The 21,679-nt window shown below is 39.4% G+C and overlaps 1 protein-coding gene across 2 annotated transcripts in view; it reads left to right on the top strand.

Moving 5' to 3' along the window:
• Window positions 1-21,679, top strand: part of LOC113669167 (dynein axonemal heavy chain 1) — a 47,165-nt gene that overhangs the window by 10,974 nt on the left and 14,512 nt on the right. The window contains exons 16-58 of one of the 2 annotated variants that reach the window (XM_089197242.1): window positions 134-511; window positions 645-713; window positions 821-979; window positions 1,267-1,446; window positions 1,717-1,854; window positions 2,133-2,213; window positions 2,422-2,504; window positions 2,897-3,098; window positions 3,473-3,570; window positions 3,753-3,858; window positions 4,011-4,124; window positions 4,510-4,659; window positions 4,874-4,960; window positions 5,098-5,204; window positions 5,488-5,659; window positions 6,090-6,244; window positions 6,427-6,604; window positions 6,887-7,081; window positions 7,315-7,434; window positions 7,696-7,851; window positions 8,050-8,163; window positions 8,570-8,710; window positions 9,365-9,525; window positions 9,984-10,141; window positions 10,625-10,798; window positions 11,387-11,407; window positions 11,846-11,931; window positions 12,239-12,571; window positions 12,991-13,187; window positions 13,453-13,588; window positions 14,195-14,403; window positions 14,829-14,997; window positions 15,346-15,440; window positions 15,516-15,612; window positions 16,097-16,216; window positions 16,887-17,012; window positions 17,163-17,213; window positions 17,309-17,407; window positions 17,798-17,890; window positions 18,298-18,378; window positions 18,638-18,724; window positions 19,180-19,371; window positions 19,968-20,099. In XM_089197242.1, the coding sequence (XP_089053368.1) occupies window positions 134-511; window positions 645-713; window positions 821-979; window positions 1,267-1,446; window positions 1,717-1,854; window positions 2,133-2,213; window positions 2,422-2,504; window positions 2,897-3,098; window positions 3,473-3,570; window positions 3,753-3,858; window positions 4,011-4,124; window positions 4,510-4,659; window positions 4,874-4,960; window positions 5,098-5,204; window positions 5,488-5,659; window positions 6,090-6,244; window positions 6,427-6,604; window positions 6,887-7,081; window positions 7,315-7,434; window positions 7,696-7,851; window positions 8,050-8,163; window positions 8,570-8,710; window positions 9,365-9,525; window positions 9,984-10,141; window positions 10,625-10,798; window positions 11,387-11,407; window positions 11,846-11,931; window positions 12,239-12,571; window positions 12,991-13,187; window positions 13,453-13,588; window positions 14,195-14,403; window positions 14,829-14,997; window positions 15,346-15,440; window positions 15,516-15,612; window positions 16,097-16,216; window positions 16,887-17,012; window positions 17,163-17,213; window positions 17,309-17,407; window positions 17,798-17,890; window positions 18,298-18,378; window positions 18,638-18,724; window positions 19,180-19,371; window positions 19,968-20,099 (6,000 nt within the window). The remainder of the gene's footprint in view (window positions 1-133; window positions 512-644; window positions 714-820; window positions 980-1,266; window positions 1,447-1,716; window positions 1,855-2,132; window positions 2,214-2,421; window positions 2,505-2,896; window positions 3,099-3,472; window positions 3,571-3,752; window positions 3,859-4,010; window positions 4,125-4,509; window positions 4,660-4,873; window positions 4,961-5,097; window positions 5,205-5,487; window positions 5,660-6,089; window positions 6,245-6,426; window positions 6,605-6,886; window positions 7,082-7,314; window positions 7,435-7,695; window positions 7,852-8,049; window positions 8,164-8,569; window positions 8,711-9,364; window positions 9,526-9,983; window positions 10,142-10,624; window positions 10,799-11,386; window positions 11,408-11,845; window positions 11,932-12,238; window positions 12,572-12,990; window positions 13,188-13,452; window positions 13,589-14,194; window positions 14,404-14,828; window positions 14,998-15,345; window positions 15,441-15,515; window positions 15,613-16,096; window positions 16,217-16,886; window positions 17,013-17,162; window positions 17,214-17,308; window positions 17,408-17,797; window positions 17,891-18,297; window positions 18,379-18,637; window positions 18,725-19,179; window positions 19,372-19,967; window positions 20,100-21,679) is intronic. The other variant, XM_027185171.2, reaches the window with a different exon arrangement.

Raw genomic sequence — 21,679 nt, 5'->3', positions numbered from 1 at the left:
GGTTTTAAGACTAGTATCGTTCATTATACATCATTTTAATGTTAAAAAAGAAATAGAGAACGTTGTTATGATTTGTGATTCAGCTACAAAATACTATCTGTTAACCTTGACATTGAACCGTTTTTCTAATTAGGCGCTCGACAAGATGGAGTCCGAATGGAAGCCAGTCATGCTGGAGGTCATGCCTTATAAGGAAACAGGCACGTTTATCATGAAAGTCAGCAACGACTGCTCTCAGCTATTGGACGACCACATTGTGATGGCTCAGAGTATGTCGTTTTCACCGTACAAGAAGCCTTTCGAGGAGCGAATCACCACCTGGGAGAGCAAGCTGGTGATGACACAGGATGTTATGGACGAGTGGTTACAGTGTCAGCGCCAGTGGCTGTATCTGGAGCCCATCTTCAGTTCAGAGGACATCAACCGACAGTTGCCAGTTGAAAGCAAGAGGTATCAGACCATGGAGAGGATATGGAGGAAAGTGATGAACGGTGCTAAGGGAAACCCACAGGTCAGAGAAATAACAGTTTTAGTCAAGTGTTTAAGTGTTTCAATCTATAAACATCCAGTTCGAATTGCGTTCGTCAGGAAAATAATCAAAACAACGCAGCGCTAATTGAAACTACTTCCCGGTGTGATTTCAGGTCATCTCTCTGTGCCCAGATGCCAGACTTCTGGAGAGTCTTCGTGAATGCAACAAGCTGTTAGAACAGGTAAGAAAGGGAAATCTTCGTGTATTCAACGGTCCTGCTTGCAAAAGCAAAGTCTAGTACAGAACTCTTTAGCCGTTCATTAAATTAACATATCATTTTAACTTTAGGTTCAAAAAGGACTCAGTGAATACCTGGAGACAAAACGTTCAGCTTTTCCCAGATTCTACTTCCTATCCGATGACGAACTTCTCGAAATTTTGTCTCAGACGAAAGATCCTACTGCTGTTCAACCTCATCTGCGCAAGTGCTTCGAGAATATTGCCAAGGTGGGTCATGCTACGATTATTACTGCTTGTTTTAGGAGTTCCTTCCTTCATTACCAAGTTAATAAGTGTAAAGAAAAGTAATGTAAACGTTCTGTGATTTCTGCTGTGTATCACACGTGGCATGCACTTGAAGTAAACTTAATTTGTTGAGCTTGAAACTGACTTACCTTCCCGTTCAGCTTTTACAAAATGTTAAGTTCAAAGCATATTTTCCATTTAACTGTACAACCATAGAACAGCAAACTCTTAGACTAAATCAGGAAATTCTTATGTCCTGTGCTTTGTAGCTTTCATTCGAGGAAGACTTGCGCATTTCTTCCATGTTCTCCGGCGAGGGAGAACGTGTTCCATTCAGCAACAGTCTGTACCCGACAGGAAATGTGGAGGATTGGCTGCTGGAAGTGGAGAACACTATGAGAGGGAGTTTGCGAGAGATTTTACACAGAGCCTTAACAGTGTATCCAGAGGTAACTGTCATTTAGTATTATGTATGCAGCCGGCCGGACGATTGAGTCGTTGTAATATTCGTATTTAACGTTCGTATTTATGGAAGGGAATCGGTCGATTACGCCTCAGTTTGCATCAGATTACGGCCTTAGTTTGCATCAGATTACGGCCTTAGTTTGCATCAGTTTTGGATAAGTTATGACAATATTTTTTGCTGTGTGACAGGCTTCTCGAGCAAAGCGTTACAGTGTTATTACTGCGTATGACTCTTGGTTTGTGTTGTATGACAGACTCCTCGCACCGAGTGGGTGTTACAGTGGCCAGGGCAGGTAGTTATCGCTGGAGCTCAGACTCACTGGACCAAAGAGGTATCAGAAGCATTGATAGAGAACAGGATAGACGAGCTCTATAAGGCATTAATGGCTCAAGTAAGTATCCAAAAAATTAATTTTTTGTCTTATCATCTTTTTATTAAGAAAAGTTCCGTATGTGGTGCTGACTACACCGAGCATGATTAATCTCAGGCATCCTATAGCCACGCTTTAGCCAAATGCTCAGCAGAATTTTTTAAAAGGTGTATTGAAGACAAATCAATAAGAAAAAAAGGCCTCAACGACTGGGTTTGTTCAACAGACTCATATGAAAAAAGAATTACAGGCGATTACTAGTATTCACTAGTCATAAAGTTATTGCTTTTAACCATCAGCTCAACGATCTCGTAACTCTGGTGAGAGGAAACCTCAGTAAGCTTGCACGGATGATTCTTGGGGCTCTTATCGTGATTGAGGTGAGACTTAGAGTAGTTTTTTCACCACCTTTTCAAATTGTGTGTGTGTGTGTGTGTGCATTTTTTCCCCTCACTATATCGCATGAAAAGCCAGTTCTTGAGCTGTCCCGAAAGTGACAACTGTCATGTACAGCTACTGTAATACCAGGGATGAACCGCACATAGTCTTCTTCACCGTGTTATAAGTTTTTAATTATTTTACTTTTAGGTTCATGCTTGCGATGTGGTAGCAAAGATGATCTCGGAGAAAGTCAAGAACGTGAATGACTTTGAGTGGATAAGCCAGTTGAGGCATGTCTGAATTTGACTACAGTTACTTTTGAAACTGATTTTGCAATTTTTAGTACCCTTCGAAATGACTCCGCTTTTCTACGAACCTCCACAGAGATGGCTATTCATGAAAGGATAGTTGGATAAGTATTGTGGGCTTCATCGGCTGGCCGTGACTGTGACCTGAAGTTATTTTATTAGACTTGACCTCTTTACATTTCACTATAGGGTTAGGAACACGCACGCCACCTAGTCTTCCTCAGTAGAATTGATCTTTTGAATAAAAAGATTCCAACCACCAGCTTTACCTATCTTTACGGACTCAAGCAATCAAGATATATTTCAGCTACATAGCTATAGTACACCTGTAGTTCTTAACGGAGACTTGGGCGCTTATTCATGTAACTTTTTAGGTATTACTGGGAAGACGACATGATCATTCGCGCGGTCAATGCACAGTTCGACTATGGCTACGAGTACCTAGGGAATACAGGTCGGTTGGTCATCACCCCCCTGACAGATCGCTGTTATTTAACTCTCACTGGAGCTTTGCATCTGAAATTCGGAGGGGCACCCGCTGGTCCTGCTGGAACGGGAAAGACAGAGACCACAAAGGTTTTTAGCAAAATTAATCTTGGTATCGACATTAATGTGATTTTTGTTTTTTATGATCAGAGTCTCGTCATCTTCATCACTTTGGAGGGGAAGCGTAACGATGTGAGACTGAAGATATCTGGGATAAAGTTAGGCAGTTTTATATTGACACAAGGCCCCACCTTATGACATAAATAATGGGAGGTTTTAGACACATAGGCTGATGGAACTGTACTAGATGATTCTTCTGAATAGAACAATGACTTTACACTTATCGGTCGCATACCCGCTTCATGTTTAAGAACAAGCCGAAGAAGTCGCTTAGAGAGCTGTTTAAGGCAAGTTTATTACAATGACAACTTGGTCTAAATTCTTTGCTTTAATATTTTCAACAGGATTTAGGTAAAGCCATGGCAGTTCAGTGTGTTGTGTTCAACTGCTCTGATCAACTGGATTTCATGGCCATGGGCAAGTTCTTCAAGGGTTTGGCCAGGTATACAGCTAATTCTTAAAATTCACAAGTGTTACTTTTTAATGTGTTACAGGTGGAGGTTTTAATCAGACAGAAAGTCTGCCCTTTCTCTCTTGGAGTAAACACTGTGTTAATGTGGTTTTTTTACCAGTTAATGTCGTAATTCAAAAAGTCTCCTAACATTGTTACGTTTTGTTTTCTAGCGCCGGTGCTTGGGCCTGCTTTGATGAGTTCAATCGTATAGACGTTGAAGTATTGTCTGTGGTAGCACAACAGATTTCCACCATCCAACAAGCTTTGGAAGCGAGGGTTTGTATACAACTTTCTGAATTAAAACCAGTACACCTGTGCATATGCCAAAGATTTTTTTTAAAACAAAGGTTTAAACGCCACTCACTTGTAGCTCCCTCTGAAATTGAAACTAAGTTGAAAGATTTTTCCACTGTCTGATGTACTTGTAGGCTGAACGCTTCATGTTTGAAGGTGTTGAGCTGGCACTGAAGCCCTCATGTGCTGTGTTCATTACAATGAATCCTGGATATGCTGGAAGAACAGAGCTTCCGGATAATTTGAAGGTAAGTTTGTCAACCAAACACAGCGAGCGACAGGCAGAACGTACTCGTACTCTCTTCCACTGCTTAAGAGAGCAGTGCGTTAACAGAATATCATCTTTGGATTAATTGTCAAGCTTTAGAGACTCCCTTTTAATAAAAGTCATTTGAAAAGTGTGCAAACAAACCTCAGCTACAGAAAAGAGTTGTAGATGACAAGTCACTCGAGTTAGATAACGTGTTATGCTTACCGTGGGGAAGCTATGACTTTTTAATGAATTTTACGATTAGATAATCTAGTCCCTTAGTTTTAAAGACAATTTACAGAATTTGATAGAGCACCATCTAATGAAAGTGATTTCACTGCATATATTTCATGTGCAAGTTTGATTTTTTCATTGTTTCTCAGGCTTTATTCCGTCCTGTGGCCATGATGGTTCCAGATTACGCGCTGATCGCTGAGATCAGTCTTTTCTCATTTGGCTTTTCGGAAGCGAAAGCTTTGGCGAAAAAAATTACCACAACATTCAAGTTGTCATCGGAACAACTCAGTTCTCAGGTTTGTGGAGAAATTTAATCTACTTTATCTTTGCTATTCGTACATGTGTAGGCTGACAGGATAATAATGAAATTTCTCCATAATGCAATTTTCATATCAAATATAAAGGCAAGAGGGAAAGGCGTTTTGTTAAGGTGTCGAGTAAAGTGTTATCCAACAGTACAGCTTTTCTTTTGGATCAATAGTTCTACAAGTTCTCTGTTACCTTTCCTAGGATCACTACGACTTTGGTATGCGAGCTGTAAAGACTGTCATATCAGCCGCTGGAAACCTCAAAAGAGAAAATCCAGAGATGAGCGAGGTATAGTTTGATTTAGCTCAACTAGAGTTTTTAAATTTTTTTTTTTAATTATTTGCTCTTCCAAGGTGTTCCCTCAAGCAGTTAATGCTGAATAGGTCTTATTTTGATCATGTTGTTCTATTGCTATCTCCGTCCAGGAACTTATTGTACTGCGTGCTATACGAGATGTGAATGTGCCGAAGTTTTTGCAAGATGATTTGAAATTGTTCCGTGGCATTGTTTCTGACTTGTTCCCTAAAGTCAAGTAAGTAATAAACTAAAAGTGATCATGAGAGGGAAATTGAAGACAAAAACTTCAGGAGTGATGCCATTTAGTTTAATTCCCGCGAAAAAACTGCACGAAAGCCGTAAGTGAGCCTGTCCATAGCATGAGTAACATCACGCATGATAATGAAGTTGTGCTTTTAGTCTTGAGAAAGTCGTCATTGCACGTTGTAAAGCTATAGGAAGCAGCTCTGGAGGCTTTGATGAATTTATCATTGTTCTAGTTTGTTGAAGTGAATATTTTATTAAACGTTTTTCCACAGAGAACAACCTATTGACTATGGTGATCTGGAAGATTCCATCCGTAAGACGTGCCTGAAAATGGGACTTGAAGATGTGGATGGATTTGTGACCAAGTGCATCCAGCTGTACGAGACAACAGTGGTCAGGCATGGGCTCATGTTAGTGGGTCCTACTGGATCAGGGAAAACAAGGGTGAGTTTGCAGCACGTATAATCTTTGCTTTCTTGTTACCTGAACGAGATTCTGAACTCTTAATTTACTCGTTCTTCTTATCCATAAGTCAAGCTGAGACTGGCTGTTTTAGTTAAGTTGAGATGCTTCAGCAATTCCTTCAGAGTGCGTCTAATTGATTTGACAAACTAACGGAGATACTACGAGCGCCCTGATTGATCAAAAACCTATTTTATTGCTCCGATAATCCCATAGAAAATTGAAACATTTTTATTTTTTTAAAGCAAATTACCGAAAAATATATGAAATATATATTACCGCAATTGTGAAAATGATCAGTTAAGTTTAAGCTTTTCGAACTTACCTAAATGTGGAAACTGAATCGTTTAGAAGAAAAAATATGTAATACATTTTTATTCGTATTATGCCTTTTGTTCAATGGTTTCTGTAGTGCTACGAAGTGCTTCAGAAAGCTCTGACGTCGCTTAAAGGTAAAGATTCACCAGCAGGGACCCCGTATGAAGAGGTTCACACGTTTGTGCTGAATCCTAAATCTATCACTATGGGACAGCTGTACGGAGAATTTGATTTGTTGACTCATGAATGGTAAGTGGGTGAAACTCGACCGTCTGTTTTCCTATCATATCCACAGACTTTTGCTAGTACATCTCACTTTTCTATGAGTGATGGCTACATTGATGAAGCATCTACCGTTACTGTGAATTGGCATGCCCTGGCGGTAATTTTTATTTCCTATTTTACCTGTTACTTTCCTCCTGAATGTCTAGGACGGATGGTATCTTGTCTTCCATGATTCGGGTTGGCAGCTCAAGCACAACTAGTGACAAGAAATGGTACCTGTTTGACGGGCCTGTAGACGCCGTGTGGATTGAAAACATGAACACTGTGCTTGATGATAACAAAAAACTTTGTCTTACGAGTGGAGAAATCATCAAACTAACTGAGGTAAGCATAGAATTCGACTTTTTAATCTTGTATAGGTCCTCATCATTGAGCTGATCGGACGTTGTCGGAGTTGCTTGGCAAGTCAATTATTTTCACGATTTTTCCCTTGATATCCAATGATATGATAGGTGATTCGCCCTTTAAGCTTCTATTCATTTACTTTTGAATTTAGTAGAAGAATTTGCCTTAATGTCAAGGGAACACTCTACCCGTAGAGGAGGAGAAGTTTCCCGTTGGTCACCTCAGGGAATTTGTTAAAAAATTATTCGGTTCTTCTCACAGGCAATGACGATGATGTTCGAAGTCCAGGACCTTGCTGTTGCCTCCCCAGCCACTGTTAGCCGTTGTGGTATGGTGTACTTGGAGCCTAGCATCTTGGGCCTCAAGCCTTTCGTGAACTGCTATTTGAAAACTTTGCCAGACGCTATCTTTGATCATAAGGACAAGTTACAGTCACTCTTTGATAGATTCTTAGAGGTACGAGTTCTTCCTACGATCGCTAGCAATTTAATAGAGTTAGTTCAAGGGGAAAGCTGAATCGTATGAAATATAATTGAAAATGCGCTACCTCTATGTTAACAAGTACGTTTACGTTATCAGTTTCTTAGCTCATTTCAGTCATTGTAAATCTGACTTTCCTGACAATAATATTAAGTTTATATTACTGCGAAGATCTTGACGCCTGAACGTTGCACTTGAATCATTTTCAGGATTCACTGAAGTTTATGAGAAGTAACACAAAAGAGTTTGTACCGACTGTCAACAGTAATCTAACATCCAGCCTGATGCGTATTCTGGATTGCTTCTTTGCTCCATTTGTCCCTAAAGAGGTAAGATAAATAAAATACGCATTTTATTGTGAAGCACGTTTTGTTAGATTGTTGACAAAATGCCAGCGATACAGCGTTTTTCAAGATCTCAGACGCGAATTCTAAGTCAGAGTTAGCTTTTTCTTTATTTCTTAGAAGTACCTTCATAACGTTAGTTCAATTCAATGCTTTTTTTCAATTTTGCTGTTAGTTTAAGTCTGTGGCTTATATACAGTCTTTGTCAAATAGAATTAATAAGAACATTTGATTTTACCTCATCAGGGAGAGACGATTCGTTCAGAGCACATTGCTTTGGCCGAAACCCTGATTGAACCCTGGTTCATCTTTGCTCTTGTCTGGTCCGTTGGAGGAACATGCGATGGAGACGGAAGGAAGAAATTTAGTGAATATCTGAGGAAGAAAATGGATGACGAGAAGGTGATTTCCAATAAAATATATGTACTTCACAGAGAAGCTCATCATTTCTTTAACATGTCTTGAGCTCGATTCTCTTTTGACTAACCTTACTTCGCACTCTTGAAACACAGGGAATTGCATCTGGGTACTGATAGAGTAGATAGACGTCATCCGTCGTGGGTGGAATAAAGTAACCTAGTGTAATTCTTACAATTCCAGATTACTATGATGTTTCCACGTGACGGTCTGGTATACGATTACGCACTAGAGGATGGTGGAGTCAGTCGAAAGCACAGCAAGGATGATGACGATGAGGAGGAACATGCAGGGGAGGTGAGGGTGTTTTATGCATCTTTTCAAGAGGGGAGGGGTGGTGAAGAAAGAAAGTGCATAAGAACATTCTCGATATATTTTGAAATGTACAAATCCTTTCTGTATGAGAATTGTTGCGTCGATGGCACCTGCCGTTTGTGACCGTTTAGGAAAATCGTAACGTTTTAGTGATGGAAAAGAAATGTTCCTCTAAAACTAACTAACTTTGACTTGGGAAAATCGCAAGGAAGTATTGGAATGTATTGTTCGATTTCTCATGAAAAGTTGATATTTCCACTTAAAGGATTTTAATTTTCGTTTTGTCATTCAATCCTCGCAAGTTTCATGAACATATGCTTCCCACTTTTCGTTTCCTTTCGATGACGGCAACGCTACTGTTCTAAATCATTATGTATTTGTGTTACAGGTGAAGTGGGTAAACTGGATGGCTAACATATCCATGCCTGACATTCCACCGGAGATGAACTTCTCCGATATCATCATACCCACCATGGACTTGGTCAGAGGTTCATTTTTGCTAGAAACGCTGCTAACAAACAACAAGAAGGTATCCATATCTATGTACGCTACTGTGCCGTGAGATTAGAGGCTGGACTATTAAACGATACCATGTTAAGCAAACAACTGACGAGAGAAGACCATCATGTCACGAGGAGGGTATTGTCTCCATTAGTCTGTGTCTCGAAATACTGAGACAACGCGAACACTGCTCATCCAATCCTCTTTGGTCCCATCCAACCGAAGACCACTTTGTTGCCTTGATCTCTTTAAATACAGATAATAATCTGGCATTTGAGACTTAATCGAACATTTAAAAGAGAAATAACAGCTAAGACAAAAACAAAGTCAATTAAGGACGGTAACGGCAACAATACTAAGACAGAAACAGTGTTGTTAAGATTAAATTATCTCTCACCTGTTTCTAGCCATGGACGTTAGTCTCTTAACACTTAAACTCCCAAGATCTCAAAGTTTATTTTTCTCCTTTAGCTGCTACGCATCTCCTTGAAAATAAGTTACAAGAATTTGATATGAAATCAAGACAATTAACAACTTCTACCTGATAAGTTTGAGTATTCTCACAACCTGTTCGATAAATAACGTATTGATATTATATTGAGAAGTTACATGTCAATCACTTCTGGGAGTTAAAGGGTCAAGGAAATTGCTACGAGGTTTGAGAACTTCATTGCTTCCACAGGTGATGAGTGTTGGACCAACTGGCTCTGGTAAGACTCTTTGTATAGCCAACAAACTTCTGAACGACATGCCTAAAGAGTTCCTGTCGCATTTCTTGAATTTTTCTGCTCGAACATCTGCTAATCAAACGCAAGATATTATAGACAGCAAACTGGACAAGAGGTGAGACTGTTCGTTTAGTTGTGACGCAAAAGATACCCGAGTTATGTACTGTTTAAACAACGTTAAAACGTCAGAATACCGTCGCGTATCTGACATCATCTTCCTGTTTGTTCTCGTGTTATCATCTCTTGCTTAAATGTTCGTTTCCCTTCGATAATTTTCAACTTTAGTTCGTCAATCCTTTATGCTTGTGTCGAGTGCTTTCTTCTATTGACGCATTTTTGTCAAGAGACCGTGTTACTAACCTGCCAGTTTAGGTTGATCGTTGACATATTGTTTCCTACAGAGTAAAACGGGAGTAGAAAGTCTGAATTCGCAGGCTTAAATCCACCTGTTTTTCTCGTGTTGGCACATTTTTGGCATCTACTGTGGGTCTCCTGCTCTTCAGATTTTGTAGTAGGTAGTCTTACGCCACATTTACTCTCTGTATTGTTCAAATTGCATGTATTTATTTTCAGACGTAAAGGTGTGTTTGGTCCTCCACTGGGGAAACACTTCGTGTTTTTTGTCGACGATCTTAACATGCCTGCCTTGGAAGTGTATGGAGCCCAGCCTCCTGTAGAAATCCTGCGCCAGTACTGCGATCATAAGGGCTGGTACGACAGGAAGGCCATTGGTACGTTACTGTGATCCCATAGACACTCCTTCACTTTTCTTAATTAAGCTGATTTTAATTTATAATTTCCGCCGATTTTCCACCAGAAATTGAGAGGGAAGTAGATGCTGCAAGGCTGCTTAAATAAGGCTCAAACGAGCTTCGTCTTTAATACATTAAGTGGAATTTTTTTCTATTTTTGTTGTTTTCAACCCCTTGTGACCCTCTTTATCCTTCACCTTCTTTGCTCATTCTTAGTCTTTTATTGCTTTTCTGTTTTCTTCTTTTTCAAAATATTATTTTTAGTTTTATTCAGTGTGAAGACAATTCTACTCCTCACCAAAAAAATCACTTCAAGAAATCCGTGAGTGTTGAAGAAGCTCGCGCCTCTTTACCCTTTCCTCTTCATTGTCACAGTTACATGCATAAGTTTGCTGCATGAAACCCCTTGGGAAGAAGCATGGATGCACGTAAATTTATGTTGTGTCTCTTTTCCTGATTAAGGAACCTTCCGTGAATTGGTGGATATAAACTTTATAGCGGCAATGGGACCCCCAGGGGGTGGTAGAAATCCCGTCACACCTCGATTCCTCAGACACTTCAATCATTTGTCATTCACCGAGCTGGAAGATGAGAGTAAACAGCGAATCTTCGCTACAATTCTCAAGTCCTGGATAGGTAAGGAATTTCAAGTGAAGCCTCTTCTGCAATAGGAAGGTTATCAGTCAGGTTGCCTGTCATGTTGCTTGCACTCATTTGATGGCCTGCAAACTCGTACCCAATTGTAGTATTACGATAGTAGAAAGCTAAAGGTCACTTTACTTACAACGAGGTAAACCTCAATATCGCTGTTAACCGGCCGTTAGTATCTAATTCAGTTTAATCCTTGTACGTTATTCAAACATTGTGCTCATCCTGTATGTTGAGAGTATGAAATAAATCAACCGTTAATGTCTAACCACCCTATGGAATATCTACTCCGAGGAACACAAACTTGTGCCAGAGTAAAATGGAGAGGACAGACTTCCTTTTATACAGAAGATAGGTTACTGATTGGTTAGGTAGGAGAAAGGCAAGTTTCCAAGTGTTTATGATTTATACAGCCAATTTAGAGAAGTTAAGAACTCTTCTGAATTTCCCTCTGTCATGAAGAAACATCACAGTCGCCATTGAGAAAGTGAGTAAAGCACTTACAGGCGCTCGCACCACAAATGAGGGGCCGTCTGTGAAAGAAGCCATGTTAACAAGGTGTTATTTGTTTTACAGATATAAACAAAGGTCTGGCAGGTTAGATTAGTGTAGAGGAAAAAGCAAGTAATGTTATGTGAGGTTTGTTAGACAGGAATGCGAGGACGTTTGTAAAAGCTTTTGAGTGACGGTAATAAACCGTGAATTTAAATGTAAACATCTGTTCTGGGACAATGGTCGACTTCAATATCAGGAGTACAAAAAAAAGGAGAACGCACTTTGCGAATAATGACAAGAAGTTTCGGTCAGGAGATATTGTGGAACAAAATATCCAAGATTAAAGAACAGACTTAGATATGTACTGTTGAGTGGCGTGGAATGATGTTTTAAAGTACTTTACTTGTTAACTATAAGTTAAGTCATACTGTCCTGTAAGACCTGAGCCCCTTTTTTAAGCTTAAGTACCGAGAAGGTTGCTACTTGTAGTTGATACAAGAAATTTCTCCTCGAAATTCAGTTGGCTTGTGTTGCTTTTAGCTTCATACGTAGGTGAAGACAGAGAAACACTCTGTGACAGTCTGGTACGGAACACCATCGCCGTTTATAACACTGTTATCACACAGGTACTATGACTTCTTAATTCTTGGTATGGTTTCAAACCAAACTTACCAGTCAATCTTTTAGAGCATATTGCGGTATTACATTGATTTTGTTTAATGCGTTCTCTGATTAGCCTAGAAAAGTTGCAAACAGCTTAAAACTAAAACCAGTCGTAACATGGTTACGCGCGTTTTTTGCGCACTGGTAGTTGTTTGCAAGAATTTTTGATAGCTTCTTAGAAGACTTACTTTTGTTGTTTCTTTGGTTTTGGTTTTATAACACTCATTCCAAGTGCAATCCATAAATTACCCTTGCTCGTTCACTTTCTAGCTACTGCCCACCCCAGCCAAGAGCCACTACACCTTTAACCTGCGTGACTTGTCAAAAGTTTTCCAAGGAATTCTCATGGCTCAATCGGAGAAACTTGATAACAAAGAAGATGTGCTGAGGCTTTGGTACCATGAAAACTGCCGAGTGTTTCAAGATCGACTTGTCAATGATGAGGACAGGAAGTGGTTCGTGGATCTGATTCGGGACAAGATGGCGTCTGGGTTTGAGTCGTCTTTGAATGACGTTGTCAAAGATTCCACTATGATTTATGGTGATTTTATGGTGCCCAGTGCTGAGAATAAGATTTATGGTGAAGTTGCCAGTTTTGAAAAGGTTAGTTACGGGTGGAATCTAATTTTGTTGGTTAATTAAATGTGCTGCTATCAGGTAATAGTAGCGAGTAGATATCGATTATCTACCGGCGGGTCAATCTTTCCATTGGCTTTCCAATTTATTTCATTTTGTGGGTACTGGGTAAGTTAGTTGGTTGGTTTATGAGACAGGCAGATGGTTCCTCGTTCTCCCAGCTTTTCAGCTATTGATTAAATGATTCCGTATGTCTATCATCCCGTCACGACAGTATTCATGTAATTTTTAGGCCGGGCATTCATTGAGGTGAGCAAATAATATTTCAGACCTTCTTCACCGAGCTCACAATCTACCATCTTTTTTATAGTGTTGTATTTTGCCTCTTACTTATCTTGATCTCTCATTGTCATGTTTCCTCTCACACTCCTTGCTTACTTTGACAGATGGTGAAAATAATGGAAGAGTACCTTGATGACTACAATCAAATCAACACGGCGCAGATGAAGCTGGTGCTCTTTACTGACGCAGTTCGTCACGTGTCACGAATCAGCCGTGTGATTCGCCAGCCGCTGGGTAACGCTCTACTTCTGGGTGTGGGAGGCAGCGGACGTCAGAGCCTGACAAGGCTTGCAGCCCACATGTGAGTTATTATTAACTTGAGTTTAGCCCAGTTGGCAACGAAGAGGGGTTTTGGTAATGTGAATCGATTTGTTTGCGACGAGGTCGGCTACGGGTGTTTAAGTTCATCAAGTTGGCCAGGAATGCGATGCAACAGAGCTCTTTATGCAGGCATAAAAATTAGATCTTCCGTCAATTGTGATTTTCATGGCAATGAAAAGATTCTCTTTCTGACTTAATAATAATCTCACCTCTTGGGCTCATGTGCTGGTTTTTTTTTTATTCAGGGCCGAATACGAGTGTTTCCAGATTGAGTTGGCGAAAAATTATGGTGTTCCTGAATGGCGTGAAGACCTGAAAAAGGTGCTGCTGAAGTCAGGTGTAGAGAACAAATCGATGGTTTTTCTCTTCAGTGACACACAGGTATGGGAAGAAAGTGGAGACGGGTGACAAACACTCTAACCATGGTCTTGAGGGTTGCAAAATATTTGTGCGTTGTGCGTGCGGCGTGAGACTGAATGTCGCAACGAAAACTTACGTTATGGACCAATTTTAAATTTAAATCCGAGATTGCTTTTTTTTTGCATTACTTTGCTCTGCGATTGGTCCAGAAAACTCGTGCCTCTCTCTCAACCAATTAAAAGGAAAAACGTAAAACCAATCACGACCAGCACGCTCGCGTTTTCCTGCGCTTTGTCAGTTCAATCGATTTTACTTGAGTTCTTACTGGCTCTTGAAGGTATTTTCCTTTCCTCTGATTGGGTGTTGTGATTACTTTGGGTTTGCTTTTACTTTGAGTTCTTACTGGCTCTTAAAGGTATTTTCCTTTCCTCTGATGGGGTGTTGTGATTACTTTGGGTTTGGTTTTACTTTGAGTTCTTACTGGCTCTTAAAGGTATTTTCCTTTCTTCTGATTGGGCGTTGTGATTACTTTGGGTTTGGTTTTTGTTTCAGTTAAATTGAGGATTGTTTAGGACGCGGTTTAAATAACCAGACCATTGTAATCAACTTCATTTTCAATATACACAGATTAAAAGCGAAAGTTTCTTAGAAGATCTGAACAACGTTCTAAATGCCGGTGATGTACCTAACATATTCGCACAAGATGAGCTCGACGCGATCTTCACAGCTATGAAGCCGGTGGTTCTTGATCAGGGTCTTCAGCCCACCAAGGCCAATCTATACTCAGCTTTCACTAAACGAGTGCGGGCCAACACACATACTGTTGTCTGTATGAGGTATGTAAGGTGTCCCTGTTATTAACTTCCTTTATCACTGGTTAATCTCGATTTTCAGTTTCTCTCTGAGGAGTCATGAAGAGTCATAAGTAAAGTAACGTCCTTAGTGGTTTAAATATTGAGTTTTTTCTGCCCTTAAATATGGCTTTTTTTCCTTTTAAAAGACACCTTCTAATGCCAATATTGATGTAAATTATTTTTTCCAATCTTCGTCAAATCGCGTGACGATAATTTCTGTACGTTTTGGTTCAAGCATATCCAACTTATTTCTGTACCAAATTTGCATGATCCAAAGAATTACCTTTTCTCTGTTGTTATCTACATCTGCCGAGAGGCCCAACCTTCATTCCATTACGAGCCATATTTGGGGCGTCATACCTTCGTCTAGCAATCATTGATTTCATATCAACCTGTATCTCTTGTAGCCCAATTGGCGAAATATTCCGAGCACGTCTCCGCCAATTTCCGTCTTTGGTCAACTGCTGTACCATTGATTGGTTTTCTGCTTGGCCCAAGGAGGCCTTACGATCCGTGGCGTCAACTTTCCTCGGAGAAATTCCCGAACTGGATGAATCTTCGGCAATGGAAGGCTTGGTATGCCCTGATTTTTATCACATGAATTATATATTTCAAGTTAGGATCGGCCTACTCCAAAGAGACCGAACCTAGTATCTGAAAAAAGAACGGACGCAGAGTTTGTACCATTTTTTTATTCTGGCAAAATCGGTCAATCGTCCAACGCGACGATGTGTCTTTCTAAGAGGTTGACATTTACGTAGCTTTTAGTTTGGCAATAAATGCTGTGATCTTTTTTTCAGAGCCACTACTGATATGTGTCTTCGAACTTGAAAAAATCGAGCTCTAGTAATCTGCAACAACGAAGTGTTCGTAATCACCATTGATCTTTAATATTCTTCTTTTAAACTATTTATTGACCGACAGGTGTCAATCTGTGGAGTCATTCATCAGACAGTGGCTCAAAAGTCCAAGCAATACTTGGCTGAGTTGTCCCGCCACAACTATGTTACACCCACCAGGTAATGAGTTGAGACTGTTGGCTTTTAATCCTCGGCGATGTTGTACAATAATTACTATCTGTACTTTTTTTTCAGCTACTTGGAGCTTCTAGGGACATTTCGAAAGTTGGTGGGCATGAAAAAGACGGAGTTGTCTACGGCGAGAAACAGGACAAAAGTTGGGTTGGACAAGGTGGGTGTAATCGCACCATTACTTCAGGCAATCTTAGGAAGTCGCCTCAGAATCAATTTTCGGACGTCTTTCCGTGTATTTAAGGAAAAAAGGAGCAGTATGAAAGCTTTTACTGTTTTATTTTTCATTTGTTGAAATTGAAGTAAGTAGAGTAAGTAAAGGAGAGGTCAAAGCTAGCGGTTTCAAATTTCATGTAAAAACATTTTATGATTGAACTTCACTTAACAGAAGATACAAAGTGTCAACAACTTACCTAAATATATCAAAAACCCTGAAAAGAACTCGGATAGTAAATCAACCCAGCTACCAACCCATAATTTACAAACATTCCAACAAGAGAATAACGCGACTGGCGTAAAGTTTAATTTTCCATCTGAATTTCCTATTTGCCCGTGTTAATGGTTAGCACGCCGTGTCTCCGCAAACGAAGCTCTTAGCTTTAAACTGATTTTACTCTCTTGTTATTTTTGTTGTTGTTATTCAGTTGCTAAGTACAGCTGATGAGGTGGAGAAGCTACAAGAAGAATTGGAGACCATGCAGCCGTTGTTGGCTCAGGCAGCTGAAGAAACTGTAGAGACAATGGAGAAGATTAAAGTGGACTCGGTAATGAAAACTGTGCATGTTGTGGAATATCCTCCCTTATTGTCCCCCCTATTATTATTACCACGTATTCGTATGGTAGATAATTTCTTATTCTGTGAGAAAAAGTCGTCGGTATACCATGAGAATCATTATAATGACTTTCCCGCGTGCTATCACAATACTGATTTTTCCACGAGCTTTACGGGAGCAAAAAACATCCACAATGCTGCGCCAGTGGACTCTACTGGCTACTATATTTTTGAATTGGCGGATATTTTCTTTTTTCAGATCCTCTTCTGTAAACTTCCTTCAGATTTCAACAGGCTCCCCCATGTTCCTTTTACCTAGCAGATAACACCTAAAAGACCCGGTTGTAGAAAGGGCGATTAGCGCTTACCCGCGGTTAAATTTTAATCTGGGTTTCTATATTCCCTTATTTAAATGCTTGTTTGGGATAATTTTCATTATTCTTTTTATAGCATCCAATCATCAAATTGTAAACAAAGAAAAATTATTCTGAATTTTCTTTTGAAGCTTTCAGATCTGAAATCAGATTTTACACCAATACTGAGTTATCGGCTTTAAAAAACACAGCCCAGGGTGTACTATACCTATTCAAGTCCATTGTCTCCTTATTGTTTCAGTTGATGCTATTCATTATAAACGATGATATTTTTCTGTCTTTTGACAGGTTGTTGCCAACGAGACTAAAGTTGTTGTACAGCGAGAAGAAGAGGAAGCCGCTAAAAAAGCTGCAGAAACCCAGGCCATTGCTGATGACGCTCAGAGAGACTTGGACGAGGCCTTGCCAGCACTGGTACGAGAAATTTCCAGCTGTTGTAAAGTCTGCACATTCTTCAGATTCCAATGATTGTAATTTCAGGTGCTCGGAGGCCTGGCGATTTTCTTGGGTACCTGTTGAGTAAGCTAGAAATTTAAATTCTAAGTGGTTCACTTTCGCTTTTAGGAAGCGGCCCTGACGAGTCTGAAGTCCTTAAATAAGACTGATGTCGTAGAGGTAAGAGACATACTGAGAAACTTTCTTATTTTCTCCTTTAACGTTTGGTTACCTAGCAAGTGTTGAGCATTGGTTTCCTTGTTGCTATGTGACAGGTTCGAGCTCTTCAGCGTCCTCCTCCAGGTGTGAAGCTTGTGATTGAAGCTGTCAGTATAATGAAAGGCGTCAAGCCCAAGAAGATTGCGGGAGAAAAGGTTAATACTTTGAAGCAAATTAGCCACACATGAAATTACGAAACGTAACGTAACGCAGTGTAACGGAACGCATTACTACGCAATGGAGAGTTGAAACGTGACGTTTATGAGAACTGAAAAAGGAAAAGTTAAACTTTCCAGCATCCTCTTTGAGTTATATTTTGTTGTTGGTTTTGTTTGTTTTTTAAAAGACTTTTATTAAACTTAGTTTAGAGCCAGTTATTATCAATCTTCAGTTATAAAGTTTACAAAATATTTTACCAGGTGGTTTATTGTTTGCTAGTCTGTTTTTTTTCTACTTTCTACTACTGGAGATCGTTTATTGAGCATTGTTGTTCTTGTTTTATAGGTTGTAATAATTTGTTTATTTCTCATCCTTGTACTGTGCAGGTTGGGACAAAAGTAGATGATTACTGGGAGCCTGGTAAAGCTTTGCTTCAAGACCCTGGAAAATTTCTTGAAAGTCTCTTCAAGTTCGACAAGGTAAAAATACTTACCTGCATAACGTCAACTTGAAACATTTTTCTCAATATAGATTGATTTGAATGGGGTCCAGTTCTCTCCAAAGTCACAGATATAACTTCAGATTAAATTGCACGACACAAAGTTCAGTTTCCACTTCGTTACATTCATTTTGAAAACGCACAAATTATTACCCTAGTACGGTAGTGATATTTCATATATCCTTTAGCAGGGAAGATGAATTCATAAAAGAGAACGATTGGTTGTATGGTTTTATTGTGTTATTCCTATTGGCTGGGAGTAAAGATGCTGCGATTCTATATTCGCACTGCTAAGAGACAATCATGCAGATTGCAAGGATTATCATTTATTTCAAAATGGATATGATAAAGCTTAATGGGTGCATAAAACTATTATTTCATTTTAAGGACAACATCCCCGATCCAGTGATTCAGAAAATACAACCGTATATAGACAACGAAGATTTCCAACCAGCTAACATTGCCAAGGTAAACCTGAAAACCGATTAAACTCAATTTAAGTATTATGAATACATTTTTAGGCCTTCCTCACCGCTTTGGCCATCACGCCGGAAAAACGTTTTTGTGTGTGTGTGCGTGTGCGTGTGTTCTCTTTATTGTTGTGGTGTTGTTACATCTTTCTAACGATCTTTACTGTTTCAACTACTTGCACCTTTGCTTTCATTAATAAAAAATCATATACACTTAAATATTAATTTGATTAGCTTTGTTTCCATCTGTCGTTCAGGTGTCGAAGGCGTGTACGTCCATCTGCCAATGGGTACGAGCTATGCACAAATATCACTTCGTGTCTAAAGCAGTAGCTCCTAAACGGGTGAGTTAATTGATTACTATGTCTTAACTTGTTAGTTTTGATTTTTTGGTAACACCGCTGCCGATTCCGCCATGTGTCACCCTCTCTATTTAAAACAGACTTACTGGTCGATTTCCTGGCATCCTAAGACTAAAGAGATCTACGTCATAATTTGTCTGTCTTGAAAAATGTGCAGTCGTTGGACGTCTACCTGATCTTAGACCATCATGGATCTTTCCTTACATCGGTGATGTTTGTCTGCCCGAGCAAACTGTTTTTTTTTCAATTTTTTCAACTTGGCACCAAAAATGGCCATAAATTACGCAGTTGACGAGTGTGTTGATGGTGTGAGGATGAATTTCTCATGAATCATTTTGAATTATCCAAAAAGAGGCGTCATTTCATAGGCTTTGCTGAATTCAAGCCCTTAAGCGACAACAGCAGGAATATTCAGGATGACTTGTCTTCCTCCGTAGGCTGCTCTAAAACAAGCCACTGAAGAGCTACAAGAAACCCAACGTGTTCTTGCGGAGGCTAAAGCTCGGCTGGCCGAGGTGGAGGAAGGCATCGCGTCCCTTCAGGCCAAATACGAGGAGTGTATTGCCAAGAAACAGGAATTAGAGTTTAAAACAGAACAGTGCTCGGCCAGACTTGGTCGAGCTGAAAAGGTCAGTGTTACATGGTGTTGCGTTGAAAACAGATCCAGCTGTTTAGTATGTCTTATAAGATAACAAAGTAGCGAATCGGTTTGACTACATTTGTATCAGAGGGGATCTCCTCCTAATTATCTCAGTTTGGATTGGACCAGATTTTTCAGTTCTCAGACTTGCTGGTCTTATACGAGCCATCAGTTCTAACAAATTTAAAGCAGCCTTTATTTTTTTTAGCTCTTTTCTAAGTCAAACTGATGTGTTTTGTCTTGCTCTGGGGCCAGTCTTGTTTGTTTCCTGGAGTCGCGGTAACTGGATACTGTCTAATTGTCGAATAATTTTCTGAAGAACTGCTCGCCTGTCATGAAATGCAACTTATCTGAGAAAAAGAATTATTAATTTCAGGCAATACGTGTTACAGAAGCTGGTAGACCTGTTATAGGCATTAAGCTTGCAGATAATGAATTGATCCTTGTCTCCTCGCGAACTTATGCCCCGGTGATCACTATGTATATGAGTCTTTTTTTTTTTTAAATGACCCGTTATGGAGCGCGACGTGAATATTGTTTATCGTGAGGTAGAAACAGTCTACATTTTACTTTCCTATTACACAGTTGATTGGTGGCCTCAGTGACGAAAAAATCCGCTGGCATGAATCAGTGCTGTCATTTGATGGTCAGATTGTAAATATTGTTGGTGACGTCATGATTTCATCCGGGGTAATCGCCTACCTTGGCACTTTTACGGTGAGTTTGAAATAACTATTATTCACATGTCAATAATGTGTGGGGTTTTTTTTTTAAGGAAAAAAAGTTCCTTTTTCATTTCAAAAGAATTCGTTCGAATTTTATCGGGATATACCAAGCCGTGGCAAGAAAATATAACGTTTCTTCTCAGTGTTGATCTCTTAAAGAGAGTGTTGATTTGGAAGCACAAGCACTCATAATGTAATTTTCTTCGCGCATAACCGAGAGACATCAGGAAGCCTGACTACCATATTGACTTTCTATTTAAGCATTAAACTGAGGAAATGTTTGTGTGTAATTGCCGCGGCTTTAATCACCTATTCTTTTGGCTGGCCTCTTGTTTCTTTGAGATTTGCTCTTAATACGGTAAGAGCTAATGGCAGGCTGAACCACATAATTTGTCCATTCGATAACTTTTAATCAGTTTGGTAAATTTCGTTTGTGGGGTTTTTATCCATTAATATGTCTTGATGTCGTTATTAAAGATATCAAATTTTAACCATAATTTTGGCTGAGAGACAGGTTGTGTTGCTTAGCTCTGTTGATTGTATAGATTTATAATTTTAATTTCAGTGATCGACACCTTACATACACTCTGTGCCCATGATTAATCTTGAATGCATTAATAAACCTTTTTCGGTTGAGAGAAAGAGGAAAGTAGAAATGATCATTATCCTGAATTTTACATAAACTAATCCGCAGGTAACGAAATTAGAAACATAGATAACCGGTTCGGTTCATCCTGGGATAATCAGATTCTCGGAAAGAGACAGTCAAATTCATCTCATGGGGAGGCGTTAATAAAAAGTTTTTTCTTCTCGTTAATAAAAAGTTTTTTCTTCAAAAGAAAATGGCTTTTTGTTTTGTCTATCGTAAAAGCTTTTGGGTTGAACACTTCCTGCTAATTTGACGATTCAGTAGACTCCCGCAGTTCATGAAAACTCAGAAGCTGAGGGAAACATCTATTAGGAGTGATCGTATTTGCTCTATTACAGTGCTGGCAGTTCAACCTACATAACGAACGGTAATTGTGTTTTAATCACTCTGAAGTGTTATATCTTCGTACATAACTCCTACACACTTGCAGATTTTCCGAGCTGCCTCTGTTTTCTTGGATAACTTGCAGTAAATTTTTTCAAATTTAGGATGAATTAAAAAGGGTCAGAAACTAAATGCAAAGTAGTAAAGAATCATGAGGTCGACTAAATTGCTATCTTACCCATTTTCATTTTATCTTCAGTAAACCTTTCCTCCTTTTAATTACATAATTCTCAATTCACATCAGTGCAAATAGTGTTTCGATGCCTGAAGGCCTTTTCTGTTCTTGAAAGCCTTCGTAGTGTTTATTCTTTGATCTCACGTTCGCCGAAATTTAATGATTCAGGTTTTGATAGCTTATGTCTTCCTTTCATGATGATAGTTGAGAAAATGAAAGGCTTGTTAAGCTTTAGATATTAAAAAACTCCACTTGAAGTTGATTCCTATCAGCTCTGTTTTATCGATTTTTAGCGGGAAGTGTCACAGACCATGATATTTGCTTTCAGATTTTGCAATTATTGCACCGGTCTGTAGCTGTTTAC

This window comes from Pocillopora damicornis, chromosome 2 (genome assembly GCF_964200805.1).
Source record: "Pocillopora damicornis chromosome 2, jaPocDami1.2, whole genome shotgun sequence".
Lineage (NCBI taxonomy): Eukaryota > Metazoa > Cnidaria > Anthozoa > Scleractinia > Pocilloporidae > Pocillopora > Pocillopora damicornis.
Note: the sequence above shows the minus strand (reverse complement) of the source record. Positions and strands in the feature narration are given on the sequence as shown.